The 22,026-nt window shown below is 41.4% G+C and overlaps 1 protein-coding gene across 2 annotated transcripts in view; it reads right to left on the minus strand.

Annotated features, from left to right (window-relative positions):
- ASXL2 (ASXL transcriptional regulator 2) overlaps nucleotides 1-22,026 on the minus strand; it is a 184,114-nt gene that overhangs the window by 101,837 nt on the left and 60,251 nt on the right. For both annotated transcript variants that reach the window (XM_075595337.1, XM_075595336.1), the window contains exon 3: nucleotides 10,495-10,603. In XM_075595337.1, the coding sequence (XP_075451452.1) occupies nucleotides 10,495-10,603 (109 nt within the window). The remainder of the gene's footprint in view (nucleotides 1-10,494; nucleotides 10,604-22,026) is intronic.

Below are 22,026 nucleotides of genomic sequence, written 5' to 3' on the forward strand. Positions count from 1 at the left end.
AGGTGTTTTTTAAGGCAAAGAAGTGGAATATTCTGCAATGGCCGAGTCAATCACCTGATCTCAACCCGATCGAGCATGCATTTCACTTGCTGAAGACAAAACTTAAGGCAGAAAGACCCACGAACAAACAACAACTGAAGACAGCTGCAGTAAAGGCCTGGCAAAGCATCACAAAGGAGGAAACCCAGCGTTTGGTGATGTCCATGCGTTCCAGGCTTCAAGCAGTCATTGCCTGCAAAGGATTCTCCACAAAGTATTAAAAATGAACATTTTATTTATGATTGTGTTAATTTGTCAAATTGCATTCGAGTCACTGAAATAAGGGAACTGTGTATGAAAATGGTTGCAATTCCTAAACGGCGCACTCCTAGTGTAATAAAGTATAAAAAGTTTTTATAGGACTGTAAAATATAAAAAACGCACTCACAGAGTAAAATTTAAAGCATGTATGAGATATACTCAATCGCCTGAGAGCTGCAGGGGGTCCACGCCAAACCGTCCTGTTGGTGCCACCTCTGCTGTGTCCGTTGATCCAGCAGGATGTATTGGTGCTTCAGGAACCGGATGATGTCAGACTCGGTGTCTTGGTCAGAGACTCCCTCCGGCTACACCTCCTTTAGCTACCACTGCTCACCAGTAGACAACCGCAGTACCGGAATGACGGCAGTCCCATGCAAATTAGCAATAGCCTCAGAATGAGCTCTCCGTTCGTGTAGGATAAAATCAGCTACAAACTCGCCACTTTGGGAAACGCCCTACGCGTTTCGTCACTGAAGACCTCGTCAGGGGTTAAATTTATTTGTCAATGGGATGTCCTTTATACCCATTCAGTTGTTGTGATTGGCCCGTGTGAGTGATGGGCGGGTACTTCCACTTACACAAAAGTAACCCTATTTCATTGCTGGACAATATTATCAGTTAAACTCCTAGAGTACTAGAGCCTATTAGGAACATATACATTTTTTAACATTATAACATATTCTAGACAGTAATAGAAATAAACAGATACAATATGGACTATACACGGAAGATAAATTCTTGAAAAAATATAATAGGGATGAATAAAAAATATATTAATGAAAAAAATATGAAGATGTAAAAATATATATAAAATTATAAACCTGGCATTTAAACAGAAAATGGAACAATACATAAGCATAATAGAGGTAAATATAACCTGGGAGGGAGGGGGGGGGTGGGGAGGGGGAAAGGGATAGGGAAATATAGGAACGAGAAATGACAGAGGGATAAAATGACAATTCATCATTGGTAACCATCAAGGTCATCATAGACCAAAAAGAGCAAAATCAGGGACAGAAGAAACCTCAAGACTGACGAGGGCCACAATCCCCTAATAATATAATAATATGCATATAAACTTTGTAAATATATCCAAATTTGTATATTCACAAGCATAGATCATATAAATCTATACTATTGAATAATTCCTAATATTTGAATTTATATTATCTTTATATTTCTAATGTAATGCACTTTCCACCTGTTATGTCTATATGGGCCAAAGGAGCACCAACAGCAAAACCAACCAAGCTGAAATGAGGCAACAATCAATCAATCAATGAGGGGACAGGACTAACCTATCCAAACCAGACCTCAAAGATGTGCCTCAAAACACGTTGGTACCATAACACTAGACAACAGTACTAATATCAATACAATCATTCAATCCATTTGGATGTAATGTACCCAGTACATACATCCAATATGTCTCACGTGTGCATAATTTCTTAAATCTATCGCCTCCCAATATAGATGAAGGAATGGATTCAATACCCATGACTGAAACTACAGTGCCACGTGGTCTCAGGATTTAATTTAAAAAAAACAACCTTTGAGACAGATGAGAGTTTCTCAATGAAATGGAATAATACATTGGAAACTTGCTCCTTTTCTCTCATTAAGATGTTAATCAAATATAGAGAGGATAGATTAAAAACTTTGGAAAAGGAGATTGATGACATGCAGTGTGCACTATTAGAAGAAAAGAAAAAGAAATAGGAAGCGCAATAAAAAACGGGTAGATGGTAGAGTTAACACTTTATATAATGTAAAGCACAAAAATAAACAGTATGGAACAATTGTTGTATTAGAAAACAGTGTCTAAAATAATGTCCGTATGAATAGAGTCACTGGTAAACGGTTATCCTTGCTGGCTGTTGCAAGCAGAGAGTCAAACAGATCCACACAGGTGAGTGAGTAGAATATGGGGAGGGAGGGGGGGGGAGAGAGTGTATAAGGGCCATTCTTCGGACACTAGTAAATGAGCTCACCCAACGTCCGATCGTTGATATAAAACGGCCCGCAAATTTCTCTCCTTAGGTTCCTCCCCAGTTAGCTCCTCCAGACTTCAGGTGCAAGGGACAAACTGTATCCAGCCACACCGGGTTTCCGGGTATGGCGTCACGGCCGGACGTGACGCACTAACCCTTCCCGGCAGGAAATGTTGAAATGTTGAGTCCTCCTCCGCATGCACAGATTACAAGCCACAGATAGGCTCGCCAACAGCAGAATCACCGTCACTTCCTCCAGGGCACAAAGCAGCGCCAAAACGAAACCAATCAATGGGACAAAAAGGGAGCACAGACCCCTGGCTCCTCCTCCTACGCGTTTCACCACAAAAGTGCACTATTAGACCTTTCGAGGATAAACCTGAATTTTTGGAATTAGACAAAGTAGTTAATACTAGAGTCGTAGAATTTGAAAAGGAAGTTATTGAACGTAAAATGAACAAATATGCTAGAGACAAGGATGATTACGCCAACAATAAAGTACGAGATTGGCGTAAGAGAACTGATAATTATCAACCTCATAGATCTGGCACCTATAGGGGTGGTAATAGCAATAGATATAGAAATAAGAGTAGTGATCAGCAACAACACCATGGATCTAAATCCCATGAGAAACGTAAAGGGTGGACTGCTAATAGAGATAAGAAGAAGGATACAACTAAAAAGACACCTATGATATCAGTAGATTCTAATACTGTTCCTCCATTGGGCTGTGTTGTTTCTAATCGCTACTCTGTACTAAATGATCAACAAGATTTATTGGATACATCAATTATAGATGAAGTAGCACCAGCTAAGATACAGACAAATATGATCTCTGACTCGATTTTTTCAACCGTGAAAACTAACAAACCCACAACCTCCTCTTCTTCCTCTTTTTTAGAGTTGAATGTCCATCAAGAGGTCAGGGAGAAGGGCAAACAATACCCATTATGGGAGAAACAGCCGAGTCAGGGAGCTCAAAGACGAAGGAAAAGAGACTCAGGGAAGTCAGGGGAGGAAGAAAGAAGCAGGGACAGAAGAAGAAAAGACTGATGGTAGCCACACCGATAAAATACAGAATCTATAATTTATCATCACATGCACTTTCATCACACCATGTGTCGCTATTGGCCAAGGGATTATCCTTTGCAGCAAGCAGCCTTCCAAACAGATTTGATCTGTTTGTTGATTTAAATCGTTATATTCGTAAACTTACCTTGATGAGACACTATAAAATAAAAAATAATTAAAAAAAAAAAAAAAAAAAAAAAAAAAAAAAAAATCGGGAAAATTTTATTGAAACCGATTTCAATTCTCAGGAACGTGAGTGTATTGGTGCACTCACTTCTCTTCTTACAGAATCAGATGGGGTAAGTAATCTATTGACCAGTACCCACGTAGTCACTCAAATTGATAGCTTTATTGAACCATCTAATGAGACTAATACCATTGGTTTAAACTACATGGTGGACGATCCTTTACTAAATCTCACGCTCCATTCGAGTGAGGTAGCGATAGATGGGGATTCTGAAATAGGTCTGTCTTTGGAATTCAAACACTCACCATTTGTGCCAAAATCTACATACTTTCCATATCAGTCAAAAGGTAATTTCATCGATACATTCTATACACTAGTTTTAAAAGACCTCGAGCAATTGTGTCAAAATACTACTAGACATATTCATAAGAACCTTACAAATGAGGAAGAACAGGCACTAAATAATATTAAGACTAATTCTGAACTTACTGTGAGACAAGCTGACAAGGGAGGTGCAATTGTCCTGCAGGATTGTCGGGATTACCTCATGGAGGCAGGTCGCCTCCTGCAGGACGGTTCATCTTATCGCATCCTGGTTGATGATCCAGTTAAAATATATCAGTTGGAATATTTTTCTCTTCTTCAGACAGCACAGGGTGAGGGAATTATCACTAAGGCTGAACAGAATTTTTTATTTATTAAGCACCCTAGAACACCAGTTTTTTATCACTTGCCTAAGTTACACAAGGATGTCATCACTCCTCCAAGCAGGCCTATTATATCGGGGGTGGGTTCAATGACTTCAAGTGTGCCTCAGTATGTGGATTTCTATTTACAACCATATGTACAACAATTAAGGTCATACATTAGAGACACCTTGCATGTCATTAACTCCACCTCCAGCATTGCCTGGAAGGACACATTTTGTTGGGCCACGTGTGATCTGAGTTCACTATACACTTCTATAGATCACGATAAGGGGATTAAGGATATTGAACACTTTTTAATTAAAGATACTACACCCGGCACAACGTAGTTTTATATTATCATGTTTAAGATTCATTTTATGTCACAATTATTTTCTTTTCAATTACATATTTTATTTTACAGGTGTGTGGAACGGCCATGGGTACCAGGTTTGCTCCCAGTTTTGCCAACCTCTTCATGGCGTTGTGGGAGGACCTCCATGTTTGGGGGGACGCACGGCTGGGGGCGGGCTTTGTATTCTATGGTCGCTTCATTGATGATATCCTTATTATTTGGGATGGAGAGAGTCACGTATTAGATCACATACTCACTTCCTTTAATGATAATTTGATGGGATTAAGATTCACGCATATCTTCAACCAGGATGCGATTATATTCTTGGATCTTGATTTGTTTATTGACAGGAATAATATGACAATTCAGAGTAAAACTCATTTCAAACCAGTGTCAGCGAACAGCTTTCTCCAATATAGTAGTAATCACTACAAAAAATGGCTCGATAATGTGCCTAAGAGTCAGTTCTATAGAGTATGGCGCAATTGCTTGAGGGATCTAGACTTTAGACATCAAGGTCGGTTTTTGATGGATAAATTTCAAGAGAAAGACTATGATATGCAAGTAGTTGATCAAGCTTTTAAAAAAGCTGAAGCATCATGTCGTGTTGACCTATTGATGAATTCCAAGGCCAAAACCATGTCGAGAAGAAATGAGGGTGATAACTATCAGTCCACTCCCACATTTATTACCCAGTACAATCATTCAGCCCACAGCATAAAAAAAGAATTTAAGAAGCATTGGGCGATAATACGAAGTGATCCGATTATTGGGTCCTTGATGCCTATTCATGTACCAATAGTTTTCAAAAAAGCAAGATCTTTAAAGACCATTATTGTCCCAAGTAGGCTGAAGTATTCTACTACTTTAATGACTACAAATTTTTGTAATAATAATAAAAAAACAAAAGAGAAGGGTAACTTTCCATGTGGTAGAAGTCGTTGTATTACCTGCAGACACAAACAAAAGGGATGTATTTACATCCTTTTCAAATGGTACAACTCACGAGGTCAATGATTACATCGATTGCCGAAACACATTTGTGATATATCTTATATCATATAAATGTGGTCTACAGTACATCGGTAGGACATCAAGAACATTGGGTACACGGTTCCTAGAGCATAGGAGGAACGTTATACGTGGGTTTACTATGCATAGTCTGTCATGACACTTTATCAGTAAATATAACAAAAACCCATGTAGTTTGTCAGTCATGGGTATTGAATCCATTCCTTCATCTATATTGGGAGGCGATAGATTTAAGAAATTATGCACACGTGAGACATATTGGATGTATGTACTGGGTACATTACATCCAAATGGATTGAATGATTGTATTGATATTAGTACTGTTGTCTAGTGTTATGGTACCAATGTGTTTTGAGGCACATCTTTGAGGTCTGGTTTGGATAGGTTAGTCCTGTCCCCTCATTGATTGTTGCCTCATTTCAGCTTGGTTGGTTTTGCAGTTGGTGCTCCTTTGGCCCATATAGACATAACAGGTGGAAAGTGCATTACATTAGAAATATAAAGATAATATAAATTAAAATATTAGGAATTATTCAATAGTATAGATTTACATGATCTATGCTTGTGAATATACAATTTTGGATATATTTACAAAGTTTATATGCATATTATTATATTATCAGGGGATTGTGGCCCCCGTCAGTCTTGAGGTTCTTCTGTCCCTGATTTTGCCCTTTTTGGTCTATGATGACCTTGATGGTTACCAATGATGAATTGTCATTTTATCCCTCTGTCATTTCTCTTTCCTATATTTCCTCCCTATCCCTTTCCCCCTCCCCCCCTACTTTTCCCCTCCCCACCACCCCCTCCCTCCCAGGTTATATTTACCTCTATTATGCTTATGTATTGTTCCATTTTCTGTTTAAATGCCAGGTTTATAATTTTATATATATTTTTACATCTTCATATTTTTTTTCATGAATATATTTTTTATTCATCCCTATTATATTTTTTCAAGAATTTATCTTCTGTATATTGTCCATATTGTATCTGTTTATTTCTATTACTGTCTAGAATATGTTATAAATGTTAAAAAAATGAATATGTTCCTAATAGACTCTAGTACTCTAGGAGTTTAACTGATAATATTGTCCAGCAATGAAATAGGGTTACTTTTGTGTAAGTGGAAGTACCCGCCCATCACTCACACGGGCCAATCACAACAACTGAATGGGTATAAAGGACATCCCATTGACCAATGAATTTAACCCCTGACGAAGTCTTCAGTGACGAAACGCGTAGGGCGTTTCCCAAAGTGGCGAGTTTGTAGCTCATTTTATCCTACACGAACGGAGAGCTCATTCTGAGGCTATTGCTAATTTGCATGGGACTGCCGTCATTCCGGTACTGCGGTTGTCTACTGGTGAGCAGTGGTAGCTAAAGGAGGTGTAGCCGGAGGGAGTCTCTGACCGAGACACCGAGTCTGACATCATCCGGTTCCTGAAGCACCAATACATCCTGCTGTATCAACGGACACAGCAGAGGTGGCACCAACGGGACGTTTTGGCGTGGACCCCCTGCAGCTCTCAGGCGATTGAGTATATCTCATACATGCTTTAAATTTTACTCTGTGAGTGCGTTTTTTATATTTTACAGTCCTATAAAAACTTTTTATGCTTTATTACACTGGGAGTGCGCCTGTTTTTCTTATGGTTTTTTGCAGATATCTTTGGGATTTGGTGATCCTTACATTCGGGCTGCAAGTCTCCAGTGGACTAAGTACATTTGTGGACTAAGTTGTTATCTGGTTTTTATACACTTTATTTTTTATTTTCCATATATAACCCATGTAATTTATTTAAATTTTATTATGCCATATATTCCAGTTTACAATTTATTGTAGGTCAGTTGCTTTATTTATAAATTCGCCCTTTGGGGATTCATTGGTCAGATAGTCTTGATATCTAAATCTGTCGGTTACATTTTTCTGGGGTTAGACTTTGCTGGGATTGTGTGTTTATCAATTTACATTTTCAACTCTGGTACAAACACACTGATTCAGTACATTTGCATTCCTGCTTCGACTGAGCCACCGATTGGGCCCCCTGTGCTGAAGCAGGGATATCCTAAAAACTTGACCTGTTGGTGGCCCGTGAAAACTGGAGTTTGCCCCCACCTACGTTAGCCCAACATCATGGGGCAATCAAAGGGGTTAAGGGTGATTGTTGAATGTAAGGCGTTGGAGTTGCCCACCCCTGGGCTAACGTTATAAGTTATTACCCAGGGGACCCTACGATGTATGCATGTCTTATTGGATGTTGCCCTATAAACGTGTTTCTCATTTCTGAGGGAGATTGTCACCTGAGATAAGAGATGGGCGAATATTCCGCCTAAATCCGACGCGGATCAGCTGCAAAAAAGGATGATTTGGGTTTGTTCCCCCTATTACTGAAAATCCGCCTGATGGATTCAGAATCCGAACCTTCAAACTGAACCCGAAAACCAGAATCTGAAAAATTGGATGTTGGATTCGATACCAACGCGTTCCGCGGATCGGATTCAGACAGGTTCGCCCATCGCTACCGGAGATCCCAAATGAAACTAAAGATCGTGTTTGTTACCGCAGGCAGATTCCTTCATGTGTCCGCTACACTCAGGATCCCGTAACCCGAAAACCAGAAGGAACTTTCTGAACCCCAAAGGGTTAAAGAAGCAGTTCTATTAATTTTTTACAGGAAGCCAATAAGTAAGTTTCCCTTATCTCTAGCACTGCTGAACCCAGGCATATCAGCTACTCATGTATATCTGTTCATGGCTTCATAATTGCTATGCAAATAAAAACCAAAGGTGACAATTCACCTGTAGTGGAGAAGGAGCGGCTCGGTGAGTAAAGACGCCGACTCTGTAATCAGTGACACAGAGTGTGAAGCAGGTGAGGCTTGTGACCTTGGGCAAGTCACTTTGTGTTTTCCTGAGGCACAGGGAGACAGATTGTAAGCTCACCTGGGCAGGGACTGTGTCTGTAAAACTCCTATGTGCTGTGTACCGCGCGCTATACTGTAACTGTGAAGCAATGAGTCCCATAGGAGAAAGGAGCTATATGAAATAAAATTGTTATAGTGGTGAGGACTGACCGTGTTATCGCCAAGACATTAGGTAAAGATGGTAAAACTCGTCAAAGCATTTTTTTACCATAGAAATGCACAACATGTTTTTTCAATCCTTTTTTACATGTCCGATTTTCTTAAACAGGGTCACACCTCTGTCCTTAGTTCCCCTTAAGGGAGACGGACCCTTTGCATGTTTGTACGATCTATAAAGATGTCAGGCCCAATAGGAAGAGCAAATCCCACACATTCCGGACTCGTCCCCCTCATATCTTAACTTGCAGGGGGAGACTGTTCCTGATGTTAAATGAGCAGGTGGAATCCAGGGCAAAGGTTCAGTCACGTTCCAGTTACAAAAGCAAACTCTTTCAGGTGATTGTCAGGTACAAAAGGAGAATTGTTCCCTAAAGCGGTTAGTTCTCGGCTGAATTACATTAGAAGAAACTGACGCTTGAGGGAATATTCACCTGGGATTCACAGCAGCAGATTTCTAGGGAATGTCACTGTGGGACAAATTTACTAAACTGTGCTAAGGGCATCTTAAAGGTGCAGTCACGCATATCTGGCCAAACAACAACACTCTGTAAAGGACCCAAAGTCTAACTGGCTTCCTTAGATAATTGTAACTGTGCTTTCATTTCTTTATAAATTAATTAGAGGCCTCTGAGTGGGGTCACCCAGATAAAATCCCTTAAACATGTCACTTAACACACACTTGTCTAGAAGGAATTGCCCCTTTAAGGGCTGCGACACAGATGTGAGCTGGGGGTCGACTGATCCACCCTCCCACCAAGGTGGGGAAGGCTGCCTGGGAGGGGGGCAGGCAACAAAAGAGCAAGAAGGAAGGGGAGCGGGTATACAGAAAGGGCCCCCAGAGCTGGGAGGCAGAGCTAATGGAATTAGTAAGTAAATATTGTATTACCCTCATGTCTAACTGCAGATTTGGCTCGGGACAATCTGTCTTTACACTGTGTCTCTAACATATACCCTAGAACAGGGGCAGACAACTCCAGTCCTCAACAGCCACCAACAGGTCAGAGTTTCAGGATATCCCTGCTTCAGCACAAGTGGCTCAATCCTGGTCTTAGATTGAGCTCAAACTCGGTCTTAGACTGAGCCACCTGTGCTGAAGCAGCGATATTCTGAAAACCTGACCTGTTGGTGGCCCTTGAGGACTACAGTTGGCCTCCACTGGTCTAGAACTTGCTTTAACTCAGAATAATCTCATCACTGGAACCCTTCCTAGTAAAACGTAACATTCACGCACAAAACAACCTAAAAATGCGGATATCAGAATGAGACCTTCCCTGGTGGGTCATGAGAGCAGGGCAAAAATACCACAAGCAGAAAGCCGGGGCACTGGCCACGTTACTTACGCCACCGAAACCTCTGCCACGCTGAACATTTTCGAAGCATCTCAGCGTTGCTAGAAACCTCGCTTCCTTCTCCGGAGTTCCACTTCAGTGCAGGGAGCGGGGAACGGCATGGCTGATTCGCAAGGGGCAGGGCACCTCACTGGGAACGGAGAAGCCGACTCTGCTCTTGGACAAGCGCAGACAGATATGCTAATGTATACGGGGGACCGGGAGACGGGCTGGGTGTTTTCCATTCATCTGAAAACAGGGCGCATACCTTGAAGGTAAGGTAATCGCTTGGGTGGCAAGGTGCCAGCGAAGGAGCCAATCACAGCTCACATGAACGTATAAAAGGTTCAGCGATAGTACAAGGGTCTGCCTGAATTAGCCGTTTAGCATTGTGAATACTTGTGACTGGTAAATGTGTAACGATGCCCAGTAAACACAATCTCTTATACAGGTGCGCTTACCTTCAGTGTGTAGACTCCCATTCTCCCCGGGACCTTATAGAACATGCCCTCGTCCCCGCGGGAGTTAGTGTGGAGCATTGCGTTCAGGCATGCAAGAGGAGAGGTGCCGCTGAAAACAAACACAGAACATCCTTTTATTACCGGGCATGTGACCAGCATCGGGTCAGCATTTTACTGCTCGGATATATATAGGAAGGGGAAGTCTGTAACTTCTCTGAAGTTTAACAAAATTCCACAAGGAAGAGAAAAGTCCACAACTGTTACCGTGCAAATATGTTTATGCCGACCTGCCGCTCCACTCAAGTCATAAGTGCAGTAGAGAGCATCTCTGGGCACTTAAGGCCATGTTTGCCAAGTGGTGCTAAGCTTTAAAGCGGCAAACCCCCCACACCCCTTTTTTTCCTTATTTGTATGTGTAAAGCATGTGACGATGTATAATTCTACATGCTACCTAACCTGGGAATCGGTTGGTGCTCCGGTTATAAATCTATACAAATACTTAGTGTGTGCCTAACATAATGGTTGCCTTTCATTTTCAATCAATCCTTGAGTCAGTGTAGCTCAGCAGCTACAATGTATCCTTATATTACTACGGTAACATTATCTATTGTTACAGTTTGCAGTTCAAACTGCTGGGAATATTGGCAACAAATGATCACAAACAGGAAAGTGTTACAAATATCTTGCACTGCTGGGGAGGTGGGGTAAACCTGCTATAGAGATCACAGGATGATTTAAAACTCATTCAAATGTCATTAAGAGTTGAATATTTTTTTATTTTTAATGTCACCATTATGTAATACTACAGAACTGAGATAGCTATAGATATATTCACACACATTTCACATGTTTTGCTGCTTTAATGCAGCTTACAGGCCGTTAAAGTGAGTAGCGGGAACTGCAAAGTAAAATACTTATACTGGTCTAATGTTATTATTTAAGCTCAAGCTTCTAATTGTAACTCAGCCCAAACATGGCGTCAGACTCCGCTCACTGCTAGCACAGATGTAGTGAGGGGTATTGCTTCGCTGGAGCGTGATGGTGAGATATTCTGCCACTGAACCCTATGCAAACTTTGTGATATTCTGGGTCTTCAGTAGGTAAAATAAAACTAGCTATATGTCGGTTTGTCCACACATGGGACTACAGCTCTAAACACTCCTCTTTTCCGGTCTACAAGGTTCGGGGAGGCGGGAAGGCGGGGGGGGGGGGGGGGGAGGTCGGGAAGAAACAAACAAATACATTTAAAGAATGGTTTATGAAAAACAAAAGTACACCTCAAAAGCTAACTTCTTCCTAGCTGTAGAACCAGAGAGTAATACATTCCTCCCCACATACCCAGCCGGTGTCCATGCTCCCTGCTTTACATTCATTCCCTTCACCTATTCCCTTCCTTCCCGTGTGATCGGGTTCTCACGTCCTCGCTGCTCCTATTCCTCTCTCTTGCACAGTAACACGAGGCCCTGAAGTCACAGGGGAGGGCAATACAGACGGAGCAGAGAGAAGTGCACCTTCTTGGGTTAGCCCCGCCCCCTTTCCCATTAGCCCCAACCCTTTTGCACGTGGCAAATGCATGGAGAATGGTGGCTGCTCCCGCTGGCACGTTGTGTGTGTCCCGCTGCAATGCGCCAGCGGTTGCAATAACGGCTGCTACATCGGACTACATTTGGACATCTACATCATCAAGAGCGCTGGACAGTGTTGTGTGTCCAGTCCAGCCCCATTGATGATGTAGATGACTGAATATGGCCATATAGCCTCCCCTATATAAGGGTATCTACATCTTTCACGGGGAAGGAAGCACAGCCCTGCATTCTACCAGCACTGCAGGGGATACGGCCCCAGGCAGAGAGACGGGGGACACGGCTGCGCAGCTCAGGTGGAAGGTGAGTATCGGTATTCTCTCTCCCATTCAAGCAAAGGGTTAACAATGCGGGGGTCCCATACAAAAGCATGGACCCCGCAGCGTTAATCCATCCAGGCATTTTTCTTTGTGGCCACAAGGACAGTAAGTCTTACAACATCTGTATGTATGTATGTATGTATGTATGTATGTATGTGTGTGTGTATGTATGTATGTATGTATGTATGTCCATTAAAGTACATAGCACTTCACCGCAGTAATACACGTGACAATCACAAATAACAAATATAAATAACAGGTCATGGGAATAAGTGCTTCAGACATAAAAGTATCATTAGGAAAAGGAGTCCTGCACCCAAGAGCTTACAGTCTAATTGGTAGGTAGAACGAACGTACAGAGACAGAAGGAGGGCGTTCTGGTAAGTGCGTCTGCAGGGGCCAAGCTTTATGTATCATTTGTATAGTACCAGCCACGGAGCTACTCATATGCTTCTTTAAGGAGGTGTGTTTTAGGGTGGGTCTTAAAGGTGGATAGATCTGTACTACGGGTTATATACCCCCGAGTAAGACCTTCAGTGGACTTAACTCTTTGTATTTATTAAGAGCGGTTGTTTTGGTATAAAGTTTATTTTTTACCTCTATCATCAAATTAGTATTTTGGGATGTGAAGTATACATTTTTGTGCATGACTGCTTCATATCTCACACCAAGCTGACTGACATAGCCAATATGTTCCATATTTCAGAACAACTTGTCTTACTGAGCTTCTGGCTTTTGTAATGCACACACTGAAGAAATGGATGAACAGGAGGTGTAAAGACGTCTTCCCTTCTAAATAACTTGTAAAATAAAATACAGATGGCCTGGAAGGGAATTACAGGCAGTCCTCATTTTCCAACGCTTCGTTTTACAACGAATGGCTTATCCAACGCTGTGCAATGCATACCTATGTTCATTTTTACAACGCCAAAACGGCTTACCCAACGCTCTTACGACGCTTTGCAACGTTGTTTATGTGTATATACACATACACAACGTTGCAAAGCGTCATAAGAGCGTATATATGAGCGTATATATAATATATATTATACTATATATTATATGATACTATATAATATTATTATACTATATAATATATTATTTATTATGTTATATTATATATATAATACAGTATATAAACTATATAACGTATGTGTGTGCTGTATATCTTATTGCCTGCATAAAATATTTGGTGTATTTTAGTGTTAAAAATGCCTTCAGGAATGGAACCTTCCATTTAAACAGTGTTCCTATGGGAAATTGTGTTTCGCTTTACAACGTTTCGCTATCCAACGCCATTTTGAGTAACGTATTGTGTCGGATAACCTGCCTGTATATACCTGTCTGCAGGCGATACAAAGTTTCTACAAAACCGACGGATTCATGATTTAGGTAGATTGGAGTAATGGTTAAAAAGTAAACTCCAATTTAATGCCAAAAAGTGCAAAATCAGGCATACGGGTCATAACCATTCAAAAGGTAGAATAGAGGATTATTTACACTGTCATCTGCTACTATAGAGGAAAGGGACTCGGAGGACAGAAGGAACAGGGGGATATGATTGAAACTTTCAAATATAGAAAAGAGATTCAACAAAGTACAGGAGGGAAGCTCATGTCAGAGAAGTGTTGGAAGAGGCCGTTCTCTGAAGCAGGAGGGCGGGGGCCCCGGGGGCAGTATTTATTCATGGACAGAGCAGTGGATTCATGGAATAGCTTCCCAACAGAGATGTTCCAGGCTAATGCAGTATGGGAATTCAGAGATGCTTGGGATAGACATACGGCTACTCTAAATACAAAGGTAAGCCAAGGATCGAGCAGGGTCCGATGTGTTACAGCAGGTAGGAAGATGGTCCGGCGAGCGGTTATTATCTGCTGTCAAATGGCAAAGGTTGCGGATAAAAAATAAAACCACCTCCCAGGTGAGAGATTAAAGCAGCGCTGCCGGAATCCCTGTGAAGTTTAAAAGTCCTGCTCAAGCTGGCCAATAGGAAGCAGCAACTGATGACGTCACGGCTTCCTATTGGCCCGCGTGAGCGGGACATTTAAAGCCACCATTATGTTAAGCACACAGTTCCCTACCTGCATACTGTAGATGCCGGTAACCACTGTTACAGAGGTAAGTATCTCAGAAACAGCAGGTCCCCAGAGCTCAAATTAACACAGTTAAAAAAAAACTCCTGCTTCAATCCTGCGATATTTATTTGTTAAAAGATGTTAACGCAATGTGGCCTGTTCTGCTGCTTTGATATGAAGAAAACAGCAACACGGTGATCTACTGTATATGGGACCATCACGCTTTATAACACAATACTATATCATTAACATCACTGTGTTGCCGTTTGCCTCCTCGATATTAATCTGTGTTCTGTAAAGAGCTAGCAGAAAGCAGGAAGAGGAGTGTGCTTATCCCCCGCCATCGCTGTGTCAGTGCCACGTTCCGTGGCAGCTCATGTCCCAATAACCACAACTGTGACTCCCTCGTATGAAAGCAGCCGAGGGTGTAAAAAGGAAGTGCGTTTCTAAGAATATTTTCCCGTATTTTCAATCACAGAGTAATGTTATCACCAGCTGCCAATGCTATAAATACAACACGAGTAAGTGATTCTTGTAAAAGACTTTAAAATACAACTAAACTGTAATAAGAGATGCTTTGCAGTGCTTTAAAGCAGCAGTCCAAACTGCCGTTTAGAAAAAAAAAAAATTCCCTTTAATATGCGCATCAATACAATCTACACACTGATAAGTAATTAGCCAAGTTGTCAATCAATCCGTTCTCCTGTGATCGATCGGCGAAGATTCGGTTCGGGGGTTCACTAAATGGCTGTCAGTGCAGCAGAGGAGGACCAAAGATGCAAAGTTCTGTGGGGAAGATCATGTGACCAGGCAGCCACTAGATACAATTGGTGCACTGCTAGAGAGAGGGCAGGGCTCAAAAAGGGGTGTGCCAGGGCCTGTTTCAGAAGAGGAAGGGGATGTTACTTTGTAAATGGTTGCTATAGAAACAACAAATGCTTGTTACATTATAATACATTAAAAATGTCATTTGGAGTTGTTTGAATTTTTTTTTTAAAAAAATAAAAAGAATTATAAAAAAAAAAGCTGCACGTATTTTCTCATAGTACATAACTGATTTATTTAAAAAAAAAAACACCAGGTATGATATTGCTTAGTCTGCAGCTTTATTTTTTTTTTTTAACTAAGACACTATCCCTTTTGTGTTTTCCCGTTTGAAAGTTCTGTACAAATAGCCCATATCTTTCACTTCATGCTATCTCTGCACTCGCAGAGCAAAACTACGCGCTCTGTACAGGATCACGTTACAATTCTAATGTTGGTCCACTCAAAGGCATCACAACTTACATCAAATGTGTTTTTCTTACGCAAAATCATTTTGGATGCGAGTAGTACTATTACTACTACTACTAGTTGTACTACTAGTACTTGTAGGAACAGCATTTATAGTTATGTATCAGTACTTAATAGTTAGAACTATTGGATATTGTTACAACTTTAAGAAGCAGTCTCCCCCCCCCTCCCCTCCCAACACCCGTCTTGTTTATATCGGAATGGGAATCAGTCAGACTTGGGAGCTGCAGCACGTTAATTTCAGCTCCGGGGCCCTTACATCCCCGAGAGACTTACCAATAAAGGGGCACAAGTTACTTCCTGGTTATTTAAACCTAATGTCATGTCCCTGAGAGAGCGACACGCCAACTCTCGCTCAGCCCGAGTACAAGATACGCGAGCGCCAACTCTGGTCATCAATTCAAACCAGGACACGGGAGGGAGGAAGGGAATCCCGTTATGTGGCACACTAATAAATAACAGAAAATTAATAACGTGGATAATACAGGGATGGTAAAAACGTAAACTTTAATATCAATGGTTACATAATAAGTGAGTATGACACAAACACATGTAACACACAGAAGGTGTGTTGTAACCAAATCTAATGTAGAATAGATAGTACTATATCTTGATGAAATGATATTAGTGGCATCCCATTAGTGGGCATAGCCTCAGTGAATATAGCACAGGATACTATGGTTACCAAGAACACCTCAGAAAGATAGGTACAGTAGTAATAACATTAATGTTTGTGGAGAGAACCCAGTCTTAGGGGGGCGGTAAGAGCCCGTCTGAACCACAAAAACATCTTTTTTATTTATAAGGGGTTACATCAGAAGGGCTATGCTGCACCTTGTACACAGAGGGATTTAACCTTACCAGCACATTTACAGTATGTCTATTGTAAGATGCAACAAGAGACAGAAACAGCATAACCACATTTCCAGGTCCTAACACCGTCATTTCAATTTGCTGACTTTTTAGTCATTAAATTATCTTTTTGGCGACATTTTGAATTTTTCTTTGTTTGGTGTGCTCGTCTCTCTTCTACATAGTACTTTTCCTGGACTGGGATTTTTTTTCCTTTAGCACCCTGCTCCTGCATTTTCTTCAACAGACCCTGTGTTTAGGGGCATCCCAAGTCGCTTTACCCGATTCTCGCCTCCTGTTACGTTACGTTACAGTATCAACCACTGTATTATCATTCCTGCACAAACACATGCACACAATGTCCGCGATGAGGGATTCAATCAGCGTAGCTGAACTTCCTTTCCAAATGCTCCCTCCCCAAGGATCTGCTGGCGTGTCTGCTACATCATGTTGGTTAATAATATTGTTTGCAAAGCCAATGGTGTTGAGAGGATCGTTTGCAACAGATGGCATTTGGTGAGAATTAACACCCTTGAGTTATTTAAAGATTGTAGTTCAACCACAAGGCTACAGACCTCCGTATTTGTTGTAGTGAGGAAGAGAGAGTCATTCTTATTAAAGGCTTATCGCAGTCAGCAACATAATGGATTTACCAAAAAATGATAAACAATAAGGATTTGTAGTCAGTCTACCATTTTATTGTCTGCTTTATAGATTAAAGAGGCAGTCCAACCTATGACAAATGTGGCGATGGCATATTTATCAGGTTATATGAGAGCAATTGGCAATCCCACAAGTATAATGTATGTATATCTTTATCTGTACAAAATAATATGAGACACAATGGGAGGAAGCGCTACAGACATAAAAGGAAATATTCCCTGCCCCGAAGAGCTTACAGTCTAAGGGCCAGATACACAAAGCTCAGTTAAGTCAGGACTCATAGCATACGGTTATCCCAATCTGTAACGGACATAATGTTCCCTGAGGTTAATGTGACTCCACGAAGCTAATTATATGCGAAAACAACGTTATTAATCTCCTTATCATAGGCTAGCACTGCCTCGCGTTCGCTTCAAATAATGCTATACCCCATGTTACCTAAAGGTGGCGTTAGCTCCCTCCAGAGCCGGCAATGTGGGGTTTGGAGAAGACGCAGAGGGAAATAACTCCTATTAGCATATTTCCCAGGTATCTCTGGGGTGCCCATTTTTTGTTACATAGTAGATGAGGTTGGAAAAAAAGACATATGTCCATTAAGTTCAACCTATGCTAAATTTAGACAGATACTTATCCTATATTTGTACTTACAGTATTTTGATCCAGAGGAAGCAAACACAAAGAAACAGTCAAACATTATCCAATATGGGGAAAAATAAATCCCTTCATGACTCCAAATATTGGCAATCAGATGCTGTCCTGGGATCAACATCCTTCCCATGTTTACTTATTTGTGGACAGGTGTCTCTTCATGTTTTGTATAAAGGTGTGTTTGAGGGGATATATACAGCACATGGGACTAACAGAGTCTCTTCCTTTCTCTCTAAGTTAAGTTGGCACTTAACGATGCTTAGACTTCAGTTAATGCCTCTTTAAGTCAATAATGAAGCTCTGTGGATCTGGGCCTAAGTGGTGATTGGGGAGAATTTAGGGCCAGTTGGAGTGTGCTGTGGTAAGCGCGTATGCTAGTGGTGAGTACTTGAGCTACTTAAATGCTTAATTAAAGAGGTGTGTTTTCAGATAGGCCTTAAAAGGTGGGGAGAGAAGGTGCTGGTCAGATATTGAGAAGGGCATTCCAGAGGTGTGGGGCAGTGAGTGAGAAAGGTCTTAGGCAGGAGAGGGCTTTAGCTATAAATGTGGTAGACAGAAGACCGCGCGCAAGAGGATACAAGAGTCGAGCAGGTATCTAGTGAGAAACCGGAGCTGCGATGTAAGGAGGGGCAGATTATAGCCTGGAAGCAGAGAAGGAGAAATGTGTAAGAAGAAACAATAGAAATGTTACAACAGTCAAGACCGGAGATATAGCGGAGAGATATTCCAAGACTTTGGTCTGGACAGCAGAGATAACGTAAGATGTTGAAAGGTAAATCTGTGTGCCGTCCGAATAGAGGTGATATTTGAACCCAAAAGATGTGAAAAGGTTACCTAGAGAGTGAGGAGAAGAGGTCCCAGTGCAGGCCCCAAGGGTAAGCACACAGATTTACAAAGAAGGAGAAAAAGACACAAAGTACGATGGGAGCCACAGTATCTGTATTTGTGAGAATTAGACATTTCCCCTATGTCCACCGGTGCAAAAATTATAAGAGGCCCTACAAGATATTTTTCTTTACATCAATATTTTTTTCATAATTGAAAGCGGCTGAAGGATTTAAATAATAAAATAAAAGACTAGAGGCAAGTTCTAACAGACAAATATTTAACTATGTAAGATTGTGGCTTTAGTTTGTTGGTCCCTTTTGGAGGATGCCATGCCTGGCACAGTAACACAGTAATATGCTGTGGTGACTCCACCCCCGTAACCTGTACGCTGCGGGAAGTTTTCAGCACCCGAGTCCCATGGACTTCTGGGATCGCGACCATGTGATTGCTTCGGCAGCGGTCACATGGTTGTGGCCGCTCCCCCCCCACAGTGACGTGAGCGGAAGTTCCACCGAACACTGGGAGAACAGGACTGTTCTGGATCAGACAGCTGGGCTTTCATTTGCAGGAAGACAAGACCGTAACAAAAAACATATATAGAAAAAGAAAGCCTTATTCTCCCTTTCCTCTGAGTACAGGGGACTGCACCTTTAACATGTAGAGGCGTCATGTATGCAGGATTCCAGTACATGATATGATTTAAATGATACACCCTGGATAGATAGATATAATGTCCCTTAATGTCAACGTATCAAGGCTCCTGGTATGGGTCTGTATGGGATACAGGACGTGGTTATATGGAAAGGGAGTTCCTTTTTGCGGTACATTTTCCCGGGAATAAACCTACAGGTCTGAGCGGTCCTTATATTTGCATGAAAGGTGTAGTCCCCCTAAATAGGACCTATGTGAAAAGCGTGGCCCTTTCTAGTGGATAACCAACCTTATTTTTTCCGGGCTGTTTATTTAGTATTTCTAGTTAAAGGCCCAGGAGAGTGTTCCCATGGCAACCTCTGTGTTTATTCTCTCTTTCTCTGTCTCACCAGGCAGCACAGAGCTGCTCTCCATGCAGACTTCAGAGAGACTTCTCATAGGTACGCAGGGTACGTATTGGGGTACTCAAAGGGTGAAAGTTTCATTATTATTAAATTGTTTAGCAGACACATTAACTTCAGCTTTGATCAAAACATCATAATGGGAAGGAAAAAAACCTAGAGGTGAAAACAGACGCTATTGTACAGCATGGCGAGGAAATCTTTCATAAGCACAGAATCCACATTCACAGGGAGCTGCAGCTTTATACTCCCGGCATTTGGTAGACACGTTATTTTCCTTTGCAAGCCAGGAATCCCCAAAGCACGGCCAATATGGAGGTTATTTGATTGGTTTCAATAGGTTTTCTCTTCTCAAAGTATGGGTCGTTTAGTTCAATATTTTGGGCAAAACATGTTAAGCTGCAACCACTTCAATGTCAAACCTCTCAGCAACTACCTACACCGCCATTTATATTCTGTGACCTTTGTGTTTCCGCCACTCGATGGAGAAAAGAGTAGTGACGGAAACACAAAGGTCACAGAATATAAGTGGCAGTGTATGTAGGTAGTTGCGGAGAGGTTTGACATTGAAGTGGTTGCAGCTTAACATGTTTTGCCCAAAAGATTGAACTAAACGACCCATACTTATGAGAAAAACATATACAAATAAGCTGCCATATTGGCCGTGCTTTGGGGATTCTTCGCCTACGGTTGTATGTTTTAGGTCACTTTCCCAGTAGGCACAATTAATATATAAATATATGATGCTGTGGGACTGATTGTCTAATTGTAAGTTCTTTTCATTTGACACAGACTTTACATAATTGGATAGTAAACCAGTAGTGTGCTTCATGGCTGCACTCGCTGCTCGCAATGGGTCGTCTTCTAATGACAGTTACTACATCGCTAACTTTGCTCTATCCCACTTCTCACTATATTGAATAGGGAATCTTGGTCAATTACCCAGTGTGGGTTCCCATAGCCCTAAAGGGCATTAAACAAATAAGACTTTTTTATGCTGCTGTGCACTGCAGTAATTCAGCAGATTGTTCTAATCAGAATAAAAACCCAGGAACAGTACACGAGTTATGTGCCAGAGAGAAATCCCTACGTGGCGGCGTGACAGGTGTTAGACAGGTGAGGTAATATCGGTCTCTTCCCTAAATCACGGTCTACACGATTCTTTACAGGATATGATCAGTTTGAAAGATCATCCCATTTCAATCCAAAGGCAGCTACAAACTCACAATTCTCACTGAGATCGAATCAATGACAATAGCGAGTGTGATCATGAATCAAGAATTAATTTCCATGTAGGATGAGTAGCTCTGCTGTTCAAGCTGCGGAAACAAAAGGGACACCAACTAGATCTTGTGAGATCTCGGGAGATCTTTTAATCCCAGTGGCCCAAGTAAGCAGCTCACAGAACAGATTAGGAAAAATGTGCAAAAATGCACACAGCAGCAGCGCACTGCCCAAAAAAGGGAGTACTTTTTTGCCCAAGTACTCCTCCTTGATAAAGCACTATTGTGTGAAACACGTAGGAGGGCCCACACCTTTTTTGTCATTTTGATTGGGCAATAAATTCTTTATTTTATCACCTGCGTCCCTTTTGTTGGGCAGTGCGCTGTTGCGTGCATTTTTGCACATTTTTCCTACCATGTTGATTCCCATTGGCAGCTGGACACGCCACCAAGAAAATTCCATTGGCTCAAGGAGTGGGTAAGATATAAAGAAGATCTACTGACTGACAAAATACTGGCTACATACTTTGGTGAGTCATTCTCAGGACTTTATTATATTGTTGTCTCCAATGAGGTACAGTGGAGGGGGTTCATCTTCATTTCACCGTTACCTTCAGGAGATATAAAGAAGGCAAGCTGATTTATTTCTAACCTAGTAGCACGCCCACTCCTAATAGAAGCCATTTTTTCTTTATGATATGTTATGGATTAAAATTCACTTTGTTTCCAGGATTATTGGAGCACCCATTCATTCTATACACACAGAACAGATTCCCTGTTTCTGTTCTGTCATATGCGACTCTGCAGTGGTATCATTACATCAAAATCAATAAATTCATTATGATATACGGGGGTACAACTACACAAACAAATGTAAGTGCTAAAATACCTGCCTACCCAACATTCAGAAATAAACTCTTTATTCAGGGGGAATAAATAAATAAGGGAAACTTACTACATGTTCCCTCCCCCATTATGTCTTTTCCCCCCATCCC

Source organism: Ascaphus truei, chromosome 4, assembly GCF_040206685.1.
Source record: "Ascaphus truei isolate aAscTru1 chromosome 4, aAscTru1.hap1, whole genome shotgun sequence".
Lineage (NCBI taxonomy): Eukaryota > Metazoa > Chordata > Amphibia > Anura > Ascaphidae > Ascaphus > Ascaphus truei.